General features: G+C 35.4%; 1 protein-coding gene across 7 annotated transcripts in view; it reads right to left on the reverse strand.

Annotated features, from left to right (window-relative positions):
- MAP4K3 (mitogen-activated protein kinase kinase kinase kinase 3) overlaps positions 1–25,763 on the reverse strand; it is a 187,448-nt gene that overhangs the window by 96,530 nt on the left and 65,155 nt on the right. For 4 of the 7 annotated variants that reach the window (XR_005372332.1, XM_038561331.1, XM_038561329.1 and 1 more), the window contains exon 2: positions 22,440–22,497. Coding sequence is in view for 3 of the 7 variants with exons in the window: in XM_038561331.1 (XP_038417259.1) it covers positions 22,440–22,497 (58 nt within the window). In the remaining 4 variants the exon portion in view is untranslated. Of the gene's footprint in view, positions 1–1,441; positions 1,537–18,168; positions 18,342–22,439; positions 22,498–25,763 lie in introns of those variants that run through there. The other 3 variants (XM_038561332.1, XM_038561333.1, XM_038561334.1) reach the window with 3 other exon arrangements.

The raw sequence follows: 25,763 nt of genomic DNA on the forward strand, positions 1-25,763 counted from the left end.
CTACTCTTCTTACATTAACATAAGCATTTTGAATTAATAAACTACTCACTTGCTTTTTTAATAAAATTATAACAAAAATTCAATAAAAGAATTATACATGTACTGTTGTTTGGATAAATACGGTGAAGCTGTCAAAACAGAACTAATGGTTGGGAGGCAGAACTGTCATTTTGCTCTGTGTAACAGCTTATGCATGTAATTCTAAGTCTTTATATGAAGGCAGCTGACATGTCTCTTTACACTAAATAGAAGTAGAGGTTATTTGAAAACCAAACCAGGACAACTGAAGGACTGATTATCTGTATTGGGAGGTGAACCAACAGTCCATTACGTTCATGTTTTCAGGGAACCAAGTCTTAGTCTATTTGTAAACTGTATATACTATTTCCTTAGTTCTGTCCCTGTGAAGTAAACATAAATTTACAAGTCATCTACAATTTCCCTTTGTTTTCTTATTTTGTTTCCTATTTCCCTATTTTGTTACTTTGCTTTCTTATTTTCCTTTAGTTATCTTTATGTCTCTCTTCTAAGCTTTCTTATTTTCCTTTAGTTATCTTTATGTCTCTCTTCTAAATGTTTAACATCTTCACAACCCTAATAAGCTGACAAATGTCATGATGAAATAATTTTCATTATCAACAGTAATTTAACACAGTAACAGAGCAAATTAGAATTAATAATGCTTTTAATGATCACTTTTTAAGATTTTAAAAGCAAGTTTTCTCAACTTGTAATAGAGATGATTTACCTTCCAACTTATAACTATGAAGAGCTACATGTGTGAGTGTAAATTTTGTATACATATATTATTTGTGAAAATATCTAATGCTTTAATTTGGATAAAGATAAAGTTATTCTCTGGATAGTCTCTCCTGAGAACATATTCAACCACCACCATACACTGAGCACCAAGTATTATGTAAAAGAGAATGTGCTAGAGACTATAGGTAGAGTTCTAGAAATGAACAAGACTTTCCTTGACTTTAATAAACGTACAGGGGGCATAAAATTTGTACTGGACTCACCATATCTAGCACACTGTCATCATAAAGGATATGTACTTTGGAATCAAAATACTGATTTATGAAACCTGATTTTACAACTTTCTAGTTGTATGATCTTAGGCAAATTCATTCATATTCTCTTTTTCTGAATTCAGGCTCCTCATAAAATGGAGATAATAATGCCTCCCCTTGAGGTTATTGTAAGGATTAGATGAAAAACACTTAAAATACTTAGAACAAGGCTTCACACATGCTCATTACCATTATCTGCTATTACGACCACCCAGTAGGATGTGTTATTTACTATTTTACATTATTTTTCCTACTATTCTCCCCTTTCACTCTACTTCAGCCACAGAAGTCCTCCCTGCTTTTCCTTGAATACCATAACAAGCTTCTGACTCTCATTCAGCCTTTACAGTTTCTACTCATACTACCTGAAGAGCTCTTTTCCACCCAGATGGTTGCTTCCTCACTTCTTTCAGGTCTCTACTCAACTGTTGCCTTCAAGGTGAGATCTTCTCTGATATTCCTATATAAAACAGCAACCCATAATCACAACTCCACAAACACCCTTACTGCTCTGGTTTCTCTATAGTATTTAACCATATCTAACATACTATATGTCTACTTATTCATTATGTCCCTTAACACATGATGGGACACTGAATATGAATGAGTCAACGAATAATTCTACAAGTACTAAGCAGCTAAAATCCACAAGAGAAAAAAAATAAGGTGGATAAATAGTAAAGATACAAAATTCTCATTATTTGCAGTATATATGATTACATTCCTGGAAAGCAAGCAAACAGAAATCAATTGGGAAAACAACCAGTTATTTAAAAAGAAAGAAAGAAAGAAAAAAACAGAAAAAAATTTTAAATCCTAAGTTAACAAATTAGAATACATCAAATTAAATTACATATCTACGGGGATCCCTGGGTGGCTCAGCGGTTTGGCACCCGCCTTTGGCCCAGGGCGTGATCCTGGGGACCTGGGATCAAGTCCCACATCGGGTTCCTTGCATGGAGCCTGCTTCTCCCTCTGCCTGTGTCTCTGCCTCTCTTCTCTCTCTCTCATGAATAAATAAATAAAATGTTTAAAAAAAATACATATCTAAGGATAAGCTTTAAAATGTGTAGGCCATAAATAAAGCATTTTGGGGGATAAAAGATCCCAAAACTGGAAAGACATTTCAATTTTTTTTTTAAAAGAGATAGAATGTGAATGTGAAGGAGGTGGGGAGAGGGGGAGAGAGAATCTCAAGCAGACTCCATACTCAGTGCAGAGTCCAACAGAGGGCTCAATCTCATAACTCTGAGATCATGATCTGAGCTGAAATCAAGAGTTGGATGCCTAACCAAACAAGCTACCTAGGCACTCTAACACTTCACCTTAAAAAAAAAAAAAATTTTTTTTTTAAGGTTTTATTTATTTACTTGACTGAGAAAGAGTAAGAGCAGGGAGAGAGGGAGAAGCAGACACCTCACTGAGCAGGGCTCCCAATGTGAGGCTCAATCCCAGGACCCCAGGATCCTGGGGGACGCTTAACTGAGCCACCCAGGCACCCCCTAATACTTCACTTTTGAATAGAAGAATTTACTATGGTAAAGACTGCAACTGACTCATGAATTAATTCCTGAATTAATGTATTACCAATCAAAATACCAATTGAACATAAAAAAGTTAAAATTATATTCATCAGAAAAAATAAAAATGGTAGAACCATTTTGTAATTGGTATTACTTTAAAATAAGTAGTTCTTACTTAAGAATTCATATACCCCCTGGCAAAAAAAAAAAAAAAAAAAAGAATTCATATATCCAAAAGAATTCTCATATTTTTTTATTCTTTACCTACCCTGGATCATGTTAAATGTCCTCTGCCAGAGATAAGGAAAAGAAATAAAGCATCTGAACTGGAAAGGGATAAGTCAAATTATCTGTTTACAGTTGACATGATCTTATAGGTTAGAAAAAAAAAAAAAACCTAAAGATTTCATAAGACAATTGTAAGCACTAAAAAAATGAATTCATCAAAGTTGCAGAATATAAAAACACACAAAAATTAGTAGTGTTACATACTCAAGCAATGAATAATCTGAAAAAAAATTAAGAAAATCTCAATTATAATCTCACCAAAAAGAATAAAATACTTAGAAATAAGCTTAAACAAGGGAGTGAAAGACTTGTACACTAACAAGTACCAAATATTGCTGAAAGAAATGAATAAATGGAAAGATATCCCATATTCACAGACTGGAAGACTTTATATTGTTATCCCTATAAAGTAAGGATAGTGTCCTTACTATCTAAAGTGATCTATAGATTCAATGCAGAAATCTCAGTGGCATTTTTTGCAAAAAAAAGAAAAAACAATCCTAAAAGTCATATGAAACCATCACAAAGGATCCTGAATATTCAAAACAATCTTGAGAAAAAAGAACCAAGCTGGAGTCCTCACATTTCTTGATTTCAAAACATACTACAAAGTTACAGAATGAACTTACAGAAAGTTACAGTTCTGTTAAAGAATACAGAATGGTATTCGGATAAACACAAATATACAGACCAATGAAACAGAATAGAGAGCACAGAAATAAACCCACACATATATGGCCAATTGATTTTGAACAAGGGCAACAAGACTACACAATGGGGATAGAACAGTCTCTCCAATAAATGGTGCTGGAAAAACTGGATATCAACATTCTGAAAAATGAAAGTGGATCTTTATCTTACACCACACAAAAAAAATCAACTCAAAATGGATTAAGGACTTAACTCAAAACCTAAAATTCCTAAAAGAAAACACTGGGGGAAAACTTCATAATGTTGTTGGCAATTATTCTTGGATATAACATGAAAAGAACAAGCAACAATCTTGTTTTCCCAATGGCCTCTCCCAAGGAAATTTTAATGACACAGATACTATGCATGAGTTTGTGTCTGTGCTACATACATAAAAAGAGTAAGATTTTTTTCCCACACCCAAAGAATAAAATTCTACTCCCTTTTCATTTTAAAGAAATATTTGAGAAAACATTTCCCAATATAAATAGATGGTCTACAGGTAGTGGCTTAACCTGAAATTCCTGACTAACCTGCTAGGTCCTTTTCTCTTACCTGGATCCAGCTCTTTTTTGGAGAGCCTGGTTTATTAATATAGCTCTCATGGAAGATTCAAAATAAAGTAGATACCCATAACTCAGAAGTGAAGTCTCAGTACAAGTCCTCTGGCTTATATCCTTCCTACTTTATTAAAAGTTATAGCAGCATACCTAGAGTTTATATAAAGCGGGCCTGTAGTACGCTCGAAAAACATTCTGAAGTAAGAACAGAAAAAGGAAACCTAAATCATGGTAGTGATTATAGTGAAGAATATAATGGGCAATGATTTCTCCTTCTTTATCATGCTTACCAACAAGAGCCACAATCCTATTGTTAGAGATAGTTCTCAAACTTTGAATTTGTTCAAACTCTCTAACTTTCTGGTTTTCCCTCGTAAAGCTTGATTTAAAAATATAATTTTCTAGTGGCTCCCGATCCCGAGGCTATATAGGGATAAACCACAGCTGAATAAAACTTAAGAAAATATCAGTCTCTAAAATCAAAACATTACAGCAAAACTATTCTCCCTATTACCTCAATTTGGATGTATAGGGCACCTCTCCATAGTAACCTGCCAGTCATGTTTCAGTCCTATTGTCCTATTCCAGCCTAAAATCTCATGTAGGCAGCTCTGCCTTCCATGCCACTCAACTATGGATGCTATTAAGTGTAATAGGTCTTCTTACCCGCAGGGTCTCTCTTCTGAATCTACAGTGACCCGTGTACTAATCTGTAAAAAAACAAACAAACAAACAAAAAAAAATTCCCACAGTCCACAGGGAGAAGTCTAAATCTTTGGGCTACTATTTACAGTTCTCCATTAACTATTATCAATCTGCTTTTCACATCTTATTTCCCAACCATAACCAAACAGAGCATATCACTCAGGTCTTATTTCCCAAACAGGCCTAGTAGGCCAACATCACCTTTGCTTTCACATGACCCTCATATGAAATATGCTCCATTCTATAGCTAGCAAAATCCCAGCCAGTCTTGGAGGCTCAACTGAACTGTTCCCTAATTATACCAAGCGAAATGAACCTCACAATCTCTACGGAACTCACCCAAAGAATCAGGATAGATGAGCAACTCTGTTCTATTCATGTTCCCTCACATAGCATCTTGCCTAGATACTCCCTATCTAGAGCATTTACAGAGTAAACAGTCAAAGCCAGCTATTCATTGACCTGGGAAGTGATTAAGTTTTTCTTTTTTCTTTTTTTTTTTTTTAAAGATTTTATTTATTTATTCATAGAGAGAGAGAGAGAGAGAGGCAGAGACACAGGCAGAGGGAGAAGCAGGCTCCATGCAGGGAGCCTGACGTGGGACTCGATCCCTGGTCTCCAGGATCACACCCCAGGCTGCAGGCGGCTCTAAACCGCTGCGCCACGGGGGCTGCCCTGATTAAGTTTCTCTAATCACAGCTACCCCCATTCCTTCCTGCCGGCAGAATTCATATATACACACACTTGGCTCAATGAGTGAATCCCTATAATCTGGTTGCTACATAAACACTCTAGTTAATTTTCACAATGGGTAGCAAGCTCCATGAAGGCAAGAACCCCGTCTTTATATCTCCTATTCTAACTGAATGGAGTGCTAAATAAATACTTATGCAGTTAAATCCACTGAACAGATACACAGGACTGGAAATGAGCAAGAAATGGTAGATATATGAAATAGTCCTTTGTTATTTGTTTTTTAAATTTTTGAGTATTACCCTTCAAAGTGTGAATACCTAGTCTGTCCGGTATAGTCAGTCTCAAGCCCACAACATGTCTCTAATATATTAAAGAGTAACTAAGCAATCCATGAATAATCTTTGAAAAGTAATTATCACAAATGATGTAACAATGACTCTCTTCATGATGGCAATAAACAGTGCAGCACTGAGTAAACAACTGGTAGTAAGGGATCTACTATAAAGCACTCCAGGGAGATTGGAAAAGGAGCCAGATAAGTAATTTCCCTGGTGTCTTCAACTCTATGATGAAAATAAAGGGGGAAAAGCACCTCTTCTACCTCTCAGGGATGAAAGAATTAATGTCAAAAGTTGATGGGAAAAAAATTTCTAAGACCTAACTGTGGAGATCCATTAAAAACTCAGGGAGTGAGGTCTTCCCAGTGACTTTCATACTTGCAAAATTTTGCTCTACAATTTCATAAATGCGGCTCTTGTAGAAACCAAACAGAATACCCTATTCTTCTTACTACGAACTTCCCTGCTCATCAATCTCTATACATTTCATTGTGTTGAAAAAGAAATGAGTTTCCCTATTTAGAAGAAATGAGAGTTTCTCCGAGTTGCTACCTAATTAATCAGTGTTATCTGCATTTACATTCTACTTTAAAAACTGGTGCTGCAAGCAATAGCACGAATGAGTAATTAGAAGTAACTGTAATTAAATCCTATTTTCTAGTGTGGAAAAAGTAAACAATGAGCCAAGAATCAGAGGAACCAGATTCACAAATAAGATGTGTGAGTGTGGGTGAATTATAAATGCAGTACCTCCTTTTTCACAACAGGAAATTTGAGAGTCAGGCTTAAGAGATAGTTCAAATAGAACTTCCCTGTCGCCACATATTTTCTATGACAAAAGTTTTCAAAGTTGTGAAACATCTGACAACCACTGAGAAAGATGACCTAAAGAGTTCCTTGTGGCTCTAAAACTGATCTTAAAACACACGAAGAAAAAAAAAAAAAAGACTCAAGACTCATGATGCAGGTACTTGTAACACCTTCTAAGAACTGGAAGGTGAAGTGTTCTACTAGCAAGCTCTGCCATGAGCTCTCATCCTGATTTACTTTTAGTTTTCTTTTAAAATAAGTCTCTAAGAGTCGGCAGTGTGCTAGCCCAACCGGGTTAAAGACCACAGGAATAAACCTGTGGTCAGATAAACAGATTTACTGATGCATGGCAATGGAGGGAGACTGCACACCAGGGGAATCTTCAGCCATCTCACAAAACAAAGGAAAAGATAACAGTTATTGTAAGATTTGAGGAGGAGTGGAGTTTAGGTGAAATTTAAATGAAGTAGCGTTGTGATAGGCTTAGAGCAAAGCAGAGCTGTATGTAAAGGGGTCTAATTCAGGACTGGACTACAAAGTGAACTCAATGTTCTCTTTCCTTTGCAACTACCAAGTTAAGATATATCCTGATGATGTATCCAGAAACCCCTTATCTGAGATTGTGCATCTCACCTGTAAATCAAGATTGCTCCTCTATATCAAAATGACTTCAGATTCTCCAGACAAGAGTAGGATATTTTACTCTTGCTGATACAATTACAAACAGCTAAGTTTCTGCTGGTCTATGATTTTCAAGTGCAAAGTTTCTCAGGATATAAGCAAGCCATAGTCAAAGATGGGTTTATAACACTTTCCAACTGCACCATTCTTGGGAGAAATATTGTTTGAAAACAGGCTTTGTGTCTGTTATACTAGCCTGATAAATAAGCAAATTTTTATTTTGTCCATTAGTTACCTGAGATTCCCATCTCCATTTTATATGTGTGAAGAACAACTTGCTAACTAAACTTCACTTGATGTTATTTAGAAAGAGGAGTTCATTTGCTTATCTTTTGGTTTGTTTATTATCCATTAATTTCTCCACAAAAGATGTCAAATTCAGGAGATACACAGGTTTTAAAGAAAAAGACAACTGACAGGATGGTAGAAGATATTTGCAAATGTCTCATCTAATAAAGGGTTAGTATCCAAAATATATAAAGAACTTTGACCAAACTCAACACCCAAAGAACAAATAATCCAATCAAGAAATAGGCAGAAGACATGAATAGACATTTCTCCAAAGGCGGCATACAAATGGCCAACAGACACAAGTAAAAGAAAAGGCATCTTGGAATCTTTAATAAAACACATGAGAAATTAAAAAAAAAAAAAAAGAGTGGGGAAGAAAAGTAATTTCTCAAAAATCACGACTATAACACTCTGGATGCTCAATGCTATTCCACTGATCTATATATAGGTCTATCCTTATGCCAATCAAGACCACACTGTCTTGATTACTGCAGCTTTGTAATAACTTCCAAAATTGGAGCAGTATAATAAACCCTTCAACTCTGTTCTTTTTTTCAAGACTATTTTAACAATTCTGAGTCCCTTGCATTTCCATAATTTTTAGGGTCAGCTTGTCAATTTCTGCCAAAAAACGAGTTGGGATTTTGAGAGAAACTGTGTTGAATCTGTGTGTCAATTTTACAAGTTCTGCCATCTTAATAATATTAAGTCTTCTATCTATAACTATGGAAGGTCCTCCCATTCAGATCTTCTTTCAGTAGTGTTTTGTAGTTTTCAATGTACAAGTCTTATGTTTCTTTTATTAAATTTATTAAATTTATATCTAAATTGTCCATTAGTTACATATATACACACATATATTTAATGTTTGAACGGATTTTTTTGACATTTTAAAACCATGATTTTCTATGTGATAGCCCAGGCAGGGCCCCCACCGTTTGGTTACAGTATTTTTGTAAAAATATTTCATTTTCAAATGTGTTCTTTTTTTTTTTTTTTTTTCAAATGTGTTCTTTTAAAAAGTCAGTGATTCATGCTTTTAGAAATTTCAATGTTACATATTTGGGGAAAATGTTCTAAGGAATAAAGGATTCCTTTAAGTTGAGAAACATAAATAAATGCCAGCAGAAACGGATGACCACCCTAAGCACTGAGTTACTGGTCACTGTGCTGCATGGGATGTGTGGCCCTGTGGACTTCAGTGAAATGCAAAATGGGGCCTTACTGACTTTCGGTGCCTTGACTCTTCCATGGGTGCTTCGGACCCCCTTTATTATGTTAATCTTAGTTTAGTACTTAATCTTAATTTGATGCTATTCTAATTAAAATTGCAAAGTCCTGTTCAGAATGTCACTGCTTGTATATAGAAATAAAATTGATTCTTTGTATACTGATCTTGTATCATGCAACCTTACTGAATCTGTTATTAGTTTTAATTATATTTTAGTGGATTCCTTAAGATTTTCTAGATACAAGATCATATTACCTGCAAACAGATGATTTTACATTTTCCTTTCTAATCTCAATGCCTCTTATTTCTTTTTCCTAACTGTCCTAAGAAGATCTACAATGATGAACAGATATGGTGAAAGTGTGCCTTATCTTGTCCCTGATATGAGAGAAAAGCATCTTTGCTTTTCATCATTAAGCATGATTGCTAACTGTAGGTGTTTTATACATGCACTTTATCAGGTTGAGGAAGTTCCTCTGTATTTCTAGTCTGTTTAGTTTTTTTTTTTTTTAATCATGAAAGGGTTTTGGATTTTGTCAATCATCTTTTCTGCATTGTTGAGATGATTTTTGTTATTATTCTATTAATATGGTGTACTACAGTAACTGATTTTCAGATGTTAAACCAATTTTGCATTCGTGGGATAAATGCCACTTGGTTATGTGTACAGTCTTTTTTTATACATTGCTAAATGTGTTTTGCTATGCTTTTGTGGAGGTCTGTAGTTTTCTTGTTAAGTCTTTGTTTGGTTTGATAGCAAGGCAATACTGACCTCCTGGAATGAGTAGTTCCTGAGTTCCTTTCCTTTTTTGGGGGTGGAAGGGAATTGTGAAGTACCGATATTTAAACATTTAGTAGAATTCACCAGTAAAGACATCTGTTCTTGAGTTTTTTCCAGGAACATCCCTTTTCTGGTTACTAATTTCAACTTGTTATGGGTCTATTCAAATTTTCCACTCCTTCTTGAATCAGTTTTAATGATGTGTCTTTTTAGGAATTTATCCATTTCACCCATGTATCTAACTTGTTGGCATTCAAGTGTTCATAGTATGTTCATAATCCTTTTTATTTCTGTAAGTTCAGCAGTAATATCCCTCCTTTCCTTCTTGATTTTAGTAATTTTAATCTTCTTTTTCCTTGGCTGAACTAAAGATCTGTCAATTTTGTTGATCTTTTCAAAGAACTAATTTTCAGCTACCCTGATTTTCTCTATTGTTCTATAATCTATTTTATCTCCAATCTAATCTTTATCATTTCTTTCCTTATGTTTGTCTTTGGTTTAATCTGTTACTTTTTAATTTCTTCCTTTTTTTGTTTTCATTTCTTAAAGTGGAAATTAGCTTATTAATTTGAAACTTTCTTTTTTAATATAGGCATCAACAGCTATAAGTTCCCCTCTAAGCACTGCTTTGGCTGCATAAGTTTTCATACACTGTATTTTCATTTTTTATTCCTCTTGAAGTACTTCCTAATTTCCCTTATGATTTCATTTGAGTCATTAAGAGTGTTGTTTAATTTCCATATATTTGTGACTTGCCCAAATTTCCTCATGTCACTAATTTCTAACCTTAGTAGTACTCTTGAAGAATGTACTTTGTATGATTTTAATTCTTTTAAACTTATTGAGACCTGTTTTATGACCATAATATGGTTTATTCTGGAGAATACTTTATGTTTACTTGAGAAGAGCATGTGTTCTGTACTACTGGGTGGAGTATTCTATATATGTATCAGGTCTACTTGCTTTATAGCATTTCTATTTCCTTGTGAATCTTCTGCCTAGCTGTACTACTAATTATTAAAAGTGGAGTATTAAAGTTTCCAATTTTTATTGTCTATTTCTCTCTCCTTTTGTTAGTTTTGTTTCAAATATTCTGAGGCTTTGTTGTTAAGTGCAAGTATTGTTTTCTACTCTTTTTCATAACAATATACATAATTTACATTGTGAGCTAATTTTGTTTCCTTTTTATTATACCCTTTTACCAACCTTTCACTATATCCCCACCTCCCATCCCCAGGCAAACCACTTTTCTATGCTTTGTTTCTAGGAGTTTGACCTTTTTTTGTTTTCATTTTTTAAGATTCTACATGTAAGTGATACCATGCAGTATCTGTGTCTAACTTATTTCACTTAGCATAAGGCCTGCAAGGTCCATCCATGTTGTTGCAATTGATAGCATCTCCTTCTTTCTGGTAGCAGAATAACCCTCCACTGTGAATGTATACACTACATCTTCCTTTGTCCATTCATCATCAACAGACATGTAGGTGGTTTCCAAATTTTCGCTACGGTAAAATTAATGCTACAGGAAAAATAAGAGTGCAGCTATCCTTCAATATCCTATTTTCACATCCTTGGGATATATACCCAGAAGCCGGACTGCTAGATAGTGTAGAATTTCTATTCTTAATTTTTTGAGGAACCTCTAAACTGTTTTCCACAGTAGTGGCACCAATTTATATTCCCACCAACAGTACACGAGGGTTCCCTTTCTCCACATCCTCACCAACATTTATCTCGTCTTTTTTAGGATAAACAGCTAAAACGCTTCTGCACAACAAAGAAAACAATCAACAAAATAAAAAGGCAATCTATGGAATCGAAGAAAATATCTGCAAATCATATACCCAAAAAGGACTTAATAACCAAAAAAATATAAAGAACTCACACAAGTTAACAGAAAAGAAAGTATGATCTAAAAAATGAGCAAAAAAACTGAATGGATATTTTTCCAAAGAAGACATACAAGTAGCCAAAGCGTATGTGAAAAGATGTTCAATATCATTAATAATCAGGGAAATGCAAATCAAAACCACCAAATATAACCTCATACCTGTTAGAATGGCTATCATCAAAAAGATAAGAGATAACAAGAGGGGGCTAATATTTTATTGTGAAGACCTCTGGAACTACAATTTCCATTTATAACACATCAAGGAAATGTATGTTTTGTTAGAAGCAATAGTCTTAAAAGGAAACTGGACTTTCTTCTATATTGGCATTATATGAGAGTGCAATAAATATTAAATTTGTGTTAGTACCATTTCATGTTAAATACCAAGAATCACTAGTATGCATGACACATTTGGAATCAAGAAGACTTACGCAAAAGGATGAGATTATGGACTAACATACCTTAGTACTGTTTTTCTCTTTTCTATAAAAGTACTTCTACCTCTCATTAAACATCTGTCTTGGTATTACTATGTTGTTGGGTTTTTTTTACCCACTTTATGAGTAAGGCTGAAGATAATTTACAAATATATACTTGTTATCCTCTGAGAATTTGGAGAACAGGTAACATGGATGCATAATTAACATTACAGGAACAGGAATTTCACTAATGAGCAGTTTTTAAAAGAGACAAGTTTATCTACTTGGGAGTAGTACCTTGTCTAGTTCTCTTAATACTAATTTATCCTTAAGTCTAATTTCTAGAGAAGAGAGAAACTTTTAATAGCTGAAAATTGATGATACAATGTTTTCAAATAATATTCTAATGATAGTTCTTGAATAGTAACATAGCTATGTTAATTAAAACAATAAAAAATGATTTATTTCTAACTTCAGTTAGGCATATAACACCATACAACAGCCCTGTCACTGGCAACTAGTCAGTTTCTTCTATTTCCTACAGTGGCTCCTAAAACAATAAAAAAGTAATTTCCATTATTCTTCAGGTATCCTACCTAGCTGAGAGTGAACAGAGGCAGGTAAGGACCAAGCTTCCTCCATCTAAGAAAATGGAGCCCCCATTGTAGAGATCTTTTTCTACCCTCTTCTCAACCTTAAAGCTAATTTATATTTGTGTCTACTCCTGGCCCTTTACAAAGATGTGATCCCATAAGAGGTATTCTCTTCTTTTGCAAAAGAGGCACCTCCTGATTTTATCTCTTCCAAGCTCTCTCTCAACCTTGTTTCATCATTTATATTCTTTCATACCTTATCTCTAGCACCACTCCTTTCCTTTCAGCCTACACACATGCTCAAACTTACTTCAATGTAAAAACTTTCCCTTAACCTTTTTCTCCCCTGTTAGAGCAGTCCCCCTATTGCTTTTCACAGCCAAGCTCTTCAAAGAGTAGTCTCAGCTTGGTTTCCTTCATGCCTTCCATCCATTCCTCAACCCACTATAATCTATTTTTTACCCCAGGACTCTGCTGAAATTACTCTTGCAAAGGTCCATGTCATTCTAAGACCCAAATCCAAGACTCCTTATCATTTCTGAAGCAGCATTTAATACTAGCAACCCCTTCTTTCTTTTTGAAACTCTCCAACTACAACTACTACCTAAACAATGACTTTCAAATCCATGCTTCTACCTAGGTCTTGGAGCTAGGTCAGCTCGCTCTCTCTCTCTCTGAGCACGCACCAGACCTCTAGATCAAATTGATACTGTACATATCTACACTAACAATCTCTAAACACTTCATAATCAACATGTCTCAAATAATTGGAAATATGTTATTTATTTCATTCTACCACCTAAATACCTCTCAATTCCAGCTCTGCTATAACCAAACCACCTTGGTGCAAATCCTCATGGTAACACATTTGAGTGCCTCTTGGGGGTAGCCTGCTATTTTTGCTTCCAATAGCCATTCTTTCCTTCTTGGACATACAGCTGCCAGGCTAGAGACCACACATCCCAGCCTCTTATTAATTTGTGTGACCACATAAGCAAGTTGTCAGCAACAGAAAATGAGCAGAATTGGTGGGTGACTTCCAATTTCATTCGTTAAAAGAAAAGTTGCTTAGGGGGATCCCTGCCTTTGGCCCAGGGCATGATCCTGGAGTCCTGGGAACAAGTCCCACATAAGGCTCCCTGCATGGAGCCTGCTTCTCCCTCTGCTTGTGTCTCTGCCCACCCCACCCCCCTCTGTCTCTCTCAGGAATAAATAAAATCTTTAAAAAAAAAAAAAAAGTGAAGTTGCTTGCTTTAAAATGCCTATTTCGACCAGCTAAAGATGGACACACAATGACCTAGCTTCACAACAGTAGGTGAATGTGTGCACTACTGGGTGATATCATAAAATGAAAGAACAGGCATCCCTGAATGAGTTCATGGAATAGTATTGAGTACCAACCTGAGCTCACCTCGTAACTGTTATATGAGACAGAAATAAATGTCTATCTTCCTTAGGTCACTTTATTTTGGAGTTTCTTTGTATAGCAGTTAACCTGAACCCTAATACCCTTCTCCATATAACTCTTAACTGGTCTCCCTATTTCCAGTATTAACATTTCAGTACATTTGTCATAATACTGCCAGTTATCTTCAAAACAGAGGATAAATATTAGTCTTCTCCCTAATAACATTCTACGACTCACAGCTCCAGACGTTTTGGCATAGCATAGAAGGTGTCATGGTATACAATCTGGCCTTAATTTATTTCTGGCTTCCACCCTTTAAGACCCACTCCCATCCCTGGCCACATCCCCATTTCCCCACACAGATACTTTATGTCTAACATCATTAGACTGCAACTCTCTCCAGTGTTAGAAAAAAAATACATAACCCAAAAGCTCTGCAAATGAGAGAAGAGGTAAAGAAAATTACTCTAAATTCTGATGAGGCAACCAGAAGAATGTGAGCAGATAAAATATACTTTACACACAGTTATTAAAAGGATAAACCTCAGGGTTTCTTCTTTGTAGGAAGCATTTGAAGATGCACTGTCCATTTCATGGGCTGAAATGTCAAAGTATCAACACCCATAAGGAAAAGAAAATAAGTGGCTATTTTAATTATATGGATAATACAGATTTTTGAGGTAAAATCCATATAATAAAGTGTAGAATTCAGTGGCATTTAGTATATTCACAATGCTGTGCCCCCATCACATCTATCTAATTCTAAAACATTTTTATCAGCCTTGAAAGAGATCCTATACCCTTAAGTAGTTACTTCCTATTCCCTCACTCTTCCCCAGCAGCCACAAATCCTCTTTCTGTCTATGGTTTTACTTAGTCTGTGTATTTTCATATAAATGGAATCATACAACATGAGACCTATTGTTTCTCACTTCTTTCATTTTAGCATGTTTCTGAGGTGCCTCTTTATAGCATTTTATCAATATAGAGGACATAAATTTTACAAACAGTGTTATTTGTAAATGAAACATACTGGAACCAACCTAAATGCTCACACATAGGGACAGTGACAAAACTAACTATGGTACGTATATATGATGGAGTACTATGCAGAATGAGAAAGATCTCTAGCAACTAGTGTGGAATGATTTTCCAGATATGCTAAGTGAAAAAAGCAAAATTCACAGAGGTATTATAGTATGCTACCTTTTATGAAAGAAAATAAGAAAATATTCATGTATTTCCTCATTTGAAAGGGTAAAAAACCACCACCACCACCACAAAACCAAAAAACAGCACAAGAAAACATGGAAAGGAAAACCTGAGGGATGCCTGGGTGGCTCAGCAGTTGAGTGTCTGCCTTTGGCTAAGGGTGTGATCCCACGGTCTGGGACTGAGTCCTGCATTGGGCTCCCTGCGAGGAGCCTGTTTCTCCCTCTGCCTGTCTCTCTGCCTCTGTCTCTCATGAATAAATTTTAAAAATCTTTAAAAAAAAAAAGAAAAAATCTGACACCAAAGAACAGGCTAAAAAGGATAAAAGTATAATGCTTCCCTAAGTATACTTTTTTGTATACCTCTGCCTTTCAGAATCATGTTAAAGTTTCACATACTTTAAAAACACTCTAAAAGAAAATAAAACAAAGATGGGGGAGGCATCCCCCAAATGAATACAACCAAAACAAATGAGCTGGCCATATGTTATGGGTTGAATTGTGTCCCCCCTAAAGATATGATGAAGTCTCAACCTCCAGTATTTGTGAATGTGACCCAACTTAAAAATAGGGTCTTTGCAGTTATCAAGTCAAGGTGAATCCTGTCAGGTGATCTCTATTACTGGTGTCCTTATATGAGTGGGAAATTTGGACACAGGAAGCACACTGTTTGATGATGAAGGCAAAGGCTGGTGCCCTCTACAGGCCAAGAAACGCCAAAGATTGCAGGCCATCACCAGAAACTAGAGTAGAAGCATGGAATATATTTTTTCTCAAGCTCTCAGAAAGAACCAACTCTGACACATTGATTTCCAACTTCCAGCCTCCCAGAACTGTGAAAGAATAAATTTCTATTGCTTTAAGCCACCTAGTTTGTGGTATTTTGTTACAATTGACCTAGGAAACTAATAAACCATGGAGACTTGAAATGAGTAACATAAACACTTTTGAAAGGGTAAGGGAGGTGGAGAACCAAACACTAGATCAGTGTATGTTCTAAAGATAAAAAGAACTCTAAACAAAAAATGATCTCTAGTTAGCTGATTTCTCACAGAGGCCTGGATTAACAATTCTGAAATTACTTTTGTGTTCAAGGAAAAAGCAAAGAAATATCCAATATATTGTAGCTAATGGAAACTAAGCACCTCCCTATTGGAAAAAAGAGTTACAAATACGGAAAGGAGAGAATGAACCCTGTGGCCTTAGACTAGCATTGGTTTTAGACAGTCAGATGGGTAGAGGTGTAGGAGAAGTGTGGCTAAATGTGTATTTATGTGTGCATCTGCATGGGATGTCTATCTCTTAAAGTAGCCTAGTAACAAGGACCCTTCAGCAGCAATAACTACACCTAGAATCCAAAACAAAGGCTTAAGAACTCTTTTAGATTAAAGAAACTCAAGAGACCTGGCAACTGAATGCAACACATGATCTTGGATTTTCTTTTGACTTCAAGGGATATTACTGGGACAACTGACAAAATCTGAGTAAGGTCTGTGGGTTAAATAATAGCATTGTAACAGCATTAATTTTCTGATTTTGAGAATTGTACTTTTATATAAGACAAAAACATTTCATTGTTAAAGGAAATACACACTATAAAGTATTCAGGGGAAGATGGTATCTTTTAATATAGGAAAGAATAAAGTAAAAATAATTCAGTACTGAGAAATCTGGGTGAAATACTAAAATTCTTTGTACTATTCTCTTAACTTTTCTCTAAAGTCTACAATTTAAAAATATAAAAACTTAAATTTTAGTTAAAAGTTTAAAATAAATGACCATGGGTTTTATAGTAGAGAGGCAAACTTTCAAAGAGCATTGCTGGAGAACCAGAAATTATTCTAAACATTCCATGAAGTATCTGTAAGGCAATACACATAATAACATAGGCTCTAGAAAAAACATAAACCTGGATTTGAGTTTGCTCCAATGTTACACAGTCCTAAGGTAAATTATTTCATCTTTCTCTGCCTCTATTCTACATCTGTGAGGTGAGGATGATAATATCATACCTACTGCAAGGTGTTACTGTGAGGACTGAAACAATGCATATGAAGAGTAAGTACAGAGTTTGGCATGCAGCCCTAAGCAAATGTTCAAAAAGTGGCTGCTGTGACTTTTATCACTATTATTGTTTTTGTTATGTGGATATGTGAATTTCAGGAAAAAAATTCCATCATCTGGAAAAACACTAATAAAGTGAATTCCTGTTAAACCAAGTTCTGTACATTATCATTTCCTAGATTTCTAGCCCACTTGAATTATGCTGCCAATTTCTCCCCTGTACCTCCTCTGACATAGAAAATAGAAAATAAACCCAATATGATAGTTGTTTTCCCCGCCAGCATTTCAGAGCTTATCAATGCTACTTACATAGACAACACAGATTTAATTTTAAGACTATATATATATATATAAAATGAAGATCTAGATCAAACATATAAAAAGGATCAATGTGAAACAAAGAAAAACAAAGACAAACCAAAAGAAAAAGACTCTTACCTGTAAAAAACAAACTGATGGTTATCAGAGTGGAGGTGGATGGGGGATGGGTGAAAGAGGTTAAGGGGATTAAAAGTATACTTATTATGATAAGCAGTGGGTGATGTACAGAATTGCTGAATCACTATATGGTACATCTGAAATTAATATAACACTGTATATTATAATATGCTGAAATTAAAATTTAAAAGAAGAACTAATTGATTTATCCTAAGATTGTCTTGATTTTATCTCACAAATAATAAAAGCTTCTCTCCATTTTCTCCAGAAACTAGGATGGGCAGCCTACAAAAGGCTAAAAAGTTACCTTGTTCCACAGAGTATAAGAACTCTAGTAATTGAACTCATAAGTATTTTTCTTTTACATAAAAAACAGGTTTTATGGCTGACAAATTACTCACTGCACTGATCACCAGTTTGGACCACCTCTCTGAGGACCTGGAGACACCCTGGGGATCTGTGTCCACTCACATGCATCCTTATCTATCCTTTGCAATGCTTGTTCCGTGGTTCAGTGGTAGGCAAGCATATTAAGCTGATCTCAGCAGTATATCCTTGGCAATCTTTGAACTCCAACCAGCCCTTGGCTGTCTATATAATCGTGTGTGCCATATGTAATGTCTGTATATAGACATTACATTCTCCTGTATGAAAAAGGAGAAAACACCAAAAGTGGACCGTGTTCATATAACAGGTGGTAGAACCATGATGTTTAGTTTCCTCTTTTTGTTTAATTGTATTTTTGTTACTTTTACTATAATAATCAAACATAGTCTTTGCAATTTAAGTTTACATATGTTATAAACTATTATTATATGTTAACTAACTGGAATTCAAATAAAAACTTTCAAAAGTTATAGTCTGTTGGTTATCAAAGGATTACTGAGAAAACCAAATATAAATTAAAGCTACATGGAGGTGCCTGGCTGGCTCAGTCAGTGGAGCATGCGACTCTTGATCTTGAGGTCATGAGTTTGAGCCCCACATTGGGTGTAGAGATTACTTAAGATAAAATAAACTTTTTTTTTTTAAAAGAAACAAACTCATTAAAAATAAAATAAAATAAATTAAAGCCACATGAGTAAGACTGGAAGTCCCAGTGATGTACACAAACTAAATTCACATTCAAATAAAGAATTTTGTCCATATGTCTGAATTAGTTTTCATTTAGCTTCAGGTTCAAATCAGGTAGAGAAAAGAAAGGAAGAAAGGGAAAGGGAAGAAAGAAAAGAAAGAAAAGAAAGAAAGAAAAAAGAGAAAAGAAAGAGAAGGAAGGAAGGAAAGAAAAAGAGAAAGAGAAAGAAAAAGAAAGAGAAAGAGAAAGAAAGAAAAGAAAAAGAAATGATAGAAAATAACAAACTTTGGATGCAAAATCTTCATTATGTTACACTGAAGTATTTCAGATTTGATTTTTGGTTTTCAAAAAGTTTGAGACTGGCCATGAGAATTCTAAGTTACAAAAATGTGAACATACCATCAAGAAGCTATCTCCCTCCACCACATTCCAAATCAAATCTGAATCTTATCAATCCTATGAGGCTAACTACCAATTCACAGAACATATTAAATGACACCATAAGGAGGCAATGAGCAAAACCCAAACTGAGAGAATAATTCTACACAACAAATAAACAAGTTTCTTCAACAAAAAAACTTCAAGGAAAAAGAAGAGATTTTTAAAAAAGAAGAGATAAAGAAGGAACCTATGAATATAAAAGAAATTTGATACACATCAACTAACTGCAGTATGTGGAACTTATTTTATGGTGAGGAAGCTATTATTAATATTGTTAAGACATAGCAATGGCATTGTGGTCATATATTTTTATCACTTTGTTAATGCATATTTTAAAATCATGTAATTCATCCATATCAAGTATACAATTCAACAGGGTTTTTTTTTAGTAATTTACCAACTTGTGCAACCATCACTGTAAACCAGTTTTAGAATATAATCCCAATAAGATCCCTCATGTCTATTAACTGTTAATCACACCACCCCACACACATACCAGTCCATTAGTCCACTTTCTGACTCTTCAGATTTGCCTCTTCTGAACATCTCACACAAACAGAATCATACAATATGTAGTCTCTCGAGTCTGGCTCCTCTCACACAGCACATTTTTAGTTCATTTATGTCATTGCAAACATCAACAATTTGTTTCTTTTTATTGCTGAATAATATTCCATTGTATGCACATATTTTGTCTTTTCATTTACCAGTTGATAGGCAGTCGTTTCCATCTTCAGACTATTATGAATAATGCTACTATGAACTTGTGTGTGAAAGCTATGCACGCAGATGCACAAGAGTGGAACTGCTGGGTCACTATGGCAAATTAATGTTTAACTTTGTAAGACACTGCCATAATGCCAAACATTTTTCCAAAGTAGATGGACCATTTTATGTTCCTGTAAGAGTTCCTGTTTTGGTTATACTTTGGGTTCTTATCCTTTAGCCATATATGATGGAAGATTAAGGGCTAAAATGATATGACATTTGGGATCTGATTCAAAATTACAAGTGAGGGAAGGAAGGTAGTGTATAAAGATCAAACAAAATTGGTCATATTTTGAAAATTATAATACTGTTAGTAGTAATAATAGCTACTTACTACAGTTCGTACTTTGTTCCAGGCACTATTTTAAGTGCTTTAGATATATCAGCTCATTTAATCCCTACAACAACCTTAAGAGGAAGCTACTATTATTATTTCCATTTTAGAGATCAGGAAAGAGAGAACCAGAAAGCTTACGCAATGTGGTCAAGCCAGGACTACAATCAAAGTAGCCTGGGTTTAGATCTGTGCTCTTTACCACCAGGCCATATACTTCAAGCTGACCAATGAGTGATATGTCAAATTAAGGCAACAAAATTAAATGCTAAGATTCAGGTAGTTTCTATGAAGATCTAAGCAGGGAATGTAATAATAACTAAATTTAAGGGTATCTAATAGCACATATATGATGCTATTGTTATCTCTGAACAGTAGAATACGATTTTTCTTTTTTAATTGTATTTTCTACTTTTAAAATAATAGTATATGCATGACAGTGTTCAAGATTAACATCATAACAATACAAACATCCCATCAGTCAGAAAACAAATGACTTGATGAACAATAAGATTTTTCAAATTCCTCATTTTTTAAAGAAAATATTAAGAGTTACTGAATGAGTACTATGAACCAGACAGTAAGTTTAGTGCTATGGACACAAACTAGATTAAAGCCTAGAAACAAAGAAAGGCTATTCTAGGATGATAATACAGCTGTGGTAAGTGCTATAAGGAAGCTATTTCTGCAGAGGAGTCCCCTTACTCAGACGAGGAACAGGAAGACCTGAAGGAGAAGGCACTAAGCTGACTGAAGGAATGACATATGTATAACTACTTCGAATCAGAGATGATTTCATCAAATAACATAGCCATATCTTAAGGATTACAAATGAAGACTATGCTTCAAATGCCAAATCTTCCTTTTTTTTTTTTTACCTCAGACTTCACCAACTTCAAATATCCCCTAAAACATAGGAGATTCAAAGAAAAACTTGTCTTCTACGTTAAAGTGTTAATTAAAGTATACAAAATTTGTAAGTATGTGTAACTAAGAAAGTATTTTTTTATTCATTATATTTGAGTGTGATCTGATCACAGTCTGTCAACACATCCTGAAGTTTCATCTTAATGGCACTTCTAAAAAGTTTATTGATGATCTAAATCAGAAGCGTGCAAACTATGGCTGTAGGTGGCCTGGTTTGTTAAGAATGGTGTTTCCTTTTAGAGGGAGAAGGGGGGTGGTGGAGATATGTATACAGAGACCACATGTGGTCCACAGAGCCTAAATTATTTTACTGTCTAGACTTTTCAGAAAAAAACTGCACACTTTCAAAACAAAACAAAACTACCAAATGGGTTTATACTCACACCAAGGATAAAACCTGTTTTACCAAATTCCTGTATTATCAGTTTGGAGTGGAGGGAGCCATCAGAAAGGCACTACCATCACTATGGAACTCAGCCTAGACACTAGCACAATTGCTTGCTTATAGTGGCAAAGAGAAAAAGAGAGAAAGGACTTTTAAGAGAGAATAAACAAGACTGTATTGATCAGAAAGACAGGAGTTCTGCAAGAGGTGGGGGATTTCAGAAAGAAAATACAGTTTCTGCAAGAGGTGGGGGATTTCAGAGAGAAAATACAGTTGAAACAGAAAAAAAAATACAGTCATTCTAGGGGCTCCACAATAAGCCGCTCACGTTGGAAGGTAACTACTATAGCAGTATTAAGGACCCATAAAATGTGAGGGCTAGAGCGACTGAGAAAACTTAGGCTCAGAAAAGTTACCTGGCCAAGTTCACAGAGCAAGAGCACAAAGTACTGGGCTCCCAGCACCCCAGTCTCAGTTCAGTGCTTTCCCCTGCATCACACTGACCTCTCACTGCAGTACAGGGTTAACCTGGAAAAACATCACTCCAGACTGGTGGCAGATTAGCTCAACTAAGTTCAGAAGAAACAAGGTCGCTCCAGAAGTTCACCTCCCTTCCCCAATTATGAGTGATTTTTCAAGAAAGAATTGAACCAGCTGTCTACAGGTCTCAAAGAGGAGGAAAGAGTAGACCACACTTCTCTTTCCCAGAAGATGTTAGGAACAATCAGAGAATGCTGATCAAACATCATTTAAATCAGCCTTAAAGTCATCCAATGGCTTACAGCAATAAGAAACATCAAATTTCAATTTACCTGGTTCCAATTTTATTACTTTAATTGCTGCCAATTCACCAGTGTTTACATTCCGTGCCTAAAAGAGAAGAAAAGATAACTGTGAAAAAAAGCTTTCATAAAAAATTTTATGAAATATTTTAGTTTACTGTTTATTTTCAGTTATATAGAAATATTTTAATTAATTAATTTATTTATTTATTCATGATAGAGAGAGAGGCAGAGAGAGAAGCAGGCTCCATGCCGGGAGTCTGACGTGAGACCTGATCCCAGGACTCCAGGACCGCCCCCTGGGCCAAAGGCAGGCGCCAAACGGCTGAGCCACCCAGGGATCCCCTAGAAATATTTTTAAAGCAAGAACTGCCAAAGGTATTTACATTTACAAAATAGTTTCTTCACAATGAATATCAACATTAATTCAAATGTAAATTTAATTATGGTGATAATAAATGAACAGACACAAAGATTTCTTGTGTATGTTAGCATTGTTCTAAGTGTTTGAGTAATTCATTTATCCCCCACAACAACCTTTTTTTTTTTAGATTTTATTTATTTATTCATGAACGACACAGAGAGGAAGGCATAGACATAGGCAGAAGGAGAAGCAGGCTCCATGCAGGGAGCCTGACGCGGGACTCAATCCCAGGTCTCCAGGATCACATCCTGGACTGAAGGCGGCGCTAAACTGGTGAGCCACCCAGGCTGCCCCCACAACAATCTTATAAGGGAAGTACTAATATACATCCACGTTGCAGATGAGGAAACTGAAGCACAGAGAAGTTAAAGAATTTACTGAGGCCATACTGTGAGTAAGCGACAGTAGTAAGATTCCAATCCAAGAAGTCTGACTTCAGAGTCTGAGCTTTTAAGCATTATACTCTACTGTCATCCTCTCAAAACTGTTAAAATTTTGAATTAATTAACTAGCCTTAAACTTTTAAACTTATTTTTTTTTTAATATTTTATTCATTTGAGACGGGGGGGGGGGGGGGCAGAGACACAGGCAGAGGGAGAAGCAGGCTCCATGCAGGGAGCCTGATGCGGGACTTGATCCCAGGTCTCCAGGACCACGCCCTGGGCTGAAGGTGGCACCAAACCGCTAAGCCACCGGGGCTGCCCAAACTTTTAAACTTAAAAATCTTAGAATATGGGGCGCCTGAGTGGCACAGTCAGTTAAGCGTCTGTCTTCCACTCAGGTCCTGATCCCAGCAACCTGGGATCCATCATCATCTATCCTCAGGCTCCCTGCTCAGTGGGGAGTCTGCTTCTCTCTCTCTCCCTCTCCTTGTGTTCTCTCACTCTCAATAAATAAGTAAAATCTTAAATCTTAACAAAAAAACTTAGAATATGAAAAGCTAATATAGTTATATAAGTACATAATGATAATGTAACTACAAAAACAGCCCCCTCCTGCATGTTTGAACACAACTAATGGTACAATCAATTAAGTGCAGTTTCAGTACAAATCAAATATATTTTTATAAGCCACATATTAAAAATAAAAATTATTTTAAAAACCAGTCCAAGAGCACCTGCTTGGAGTGAGTTAAGTGTCTGACTTAGGTTCATCAGGCTTCGTGCTCAGCAGGGAGTCTTTTTCCCTCTCCTTTCCCCCTCCTCTGTGTGCATAGGCGCATAAATTCTCTAATAGATAAATAATATCTGGGGTGCTTGAGTGGCTCAGTCAGTTAAGCATCTGCCTTGAGCTCAGGGTCCTGGGATCAAGCTCCATCGGGCTCTCTGCTCACTCTCCCTCGGTGCACTCTCTCTCAAAGTAAAAATAAAATCTTTAAAACAAAAGATAAATAAAGTCTTAAAAAAATCAATCCATAATATTAGGTTGCTGGTATTTACAACTGTAATTATGTATAAATAAGCAGAAATGGTCTTTTCAATTTCTATGAAAATAGCAATTCTTTGTCAACTTAAAATGTTTTACAATTGGATCATAACTTTCAAAATATTTCAAACTGCTTATAACTGTTACATAATACTTAAACTAACTGAAACTTAATTTCATAACAACCAATGAAGATCAATATACACAACTCCTTGATCACAAAAAGATACATTCCTGAGCAAAATTACTTAGTTGCAAAACTCTTTTTTTTTTAAAGATTTTATTTTTAAGTAATCTCTACAGCCAAAGTGGAGCTTGAACTCACAAACCCAAGATCAAGAGTTGCACATTTCACTGACTGAGGCAGCCAGGCACCCCACAAAACTCTTATGAATGTAATGATGAAGATCATGGAATCACCCACAAGAAATGACAACAGCATTAACAGTGGAATCCTTCTAAGAATACTGGAGCATTAAAAGTGTCAGACAAGAATCTAGGAAGGCAGATATGGGGACACAGCCATTGCTGCGATATAAAATTTAACCTTTTAACTCAAAGAAGAAACAAGGGTATTAAAAGTTCTCTATCATATCAAAGTACCTGCCTGGCTCAGTCAGAAGGGCATGCGACTCTTAAATCTTGGGATCAAGTTCCAGCCCCACATCGGATGCAGAGATTACCTAAATATATATACATATTTTTAAAGATTTCCCCATAATAATTAAGAAAAAATTTTAAATTCAATTGGCAGAGAAAATTCATTCCTCCTGAAAAAAATCCCCATAACCAACGAACATTTATCATGGCCAACTATTATTGGCAGTACAAAACAGATTTGAAGTTATTTCAAACTAAACCTGATTTCTGTTAAATGAGATAGACATTTCAAATACAATGCCAGGTAGGTGTGCATTCCCTTTCCTAGGATGAGATTGTGTGTGTGTGTATGTGTACATGCACACATACATACACACATATATACACACATATGATGAAATAGAAATAAAACCAGAATATTGTTCTAGGAGCATTTTCTAAAGGAAGGGGGTATAGTGTGCCTGTAAAATATTCAGGTATATCACATAAGACTCATAAATCTCCTCAAACACTATCACAACTACTTGCCTCTCCTCACACTTCATGAACTTTTCCTGTGAGGCTCCTAGATACTCTGTTCTCTAATACCCACCTTTTTTAGTACTTATCCAAATAAAATAAGACAAGATGCTACTCTACCCAATACTCAATTCTCCATTTAAAAAATCGTGCCATGGTTTTGTCTTCTGTTTATTGAAAATAAATTCAGAGTATGGGTGATTCCATTATATAAAAGCAGAGATTATATGAGCTCATAGAAAGCCAGGATGATTTTTTTATATCTGAAATTTAGTCCATAACTGACCACAAGAGGGCACTACTGACAACACAAGTTATACAGTGTCCAAAATGGCTACTGTACACAATGTATTACTCTTCTAAAAATAGATTTACTAAGTTAACAC

The sequence above is a fragment of the Canis lupus genome, chromosome 17 (genome assembly GCF_011100685.1).
Source record: "Canis lupus familiaris isolate Mischka breed German Shepherd chromosome 17, alternate assembly UU_Cfam_GSD_1.0, whole genome shotgun sequence".
Taxonomy (NCBI): domain Eukaryota; kingdom Metazoa; phylum Chordata; class Mammalia; order Carnivora; family Canidae; genus Canis; species Canis lupus.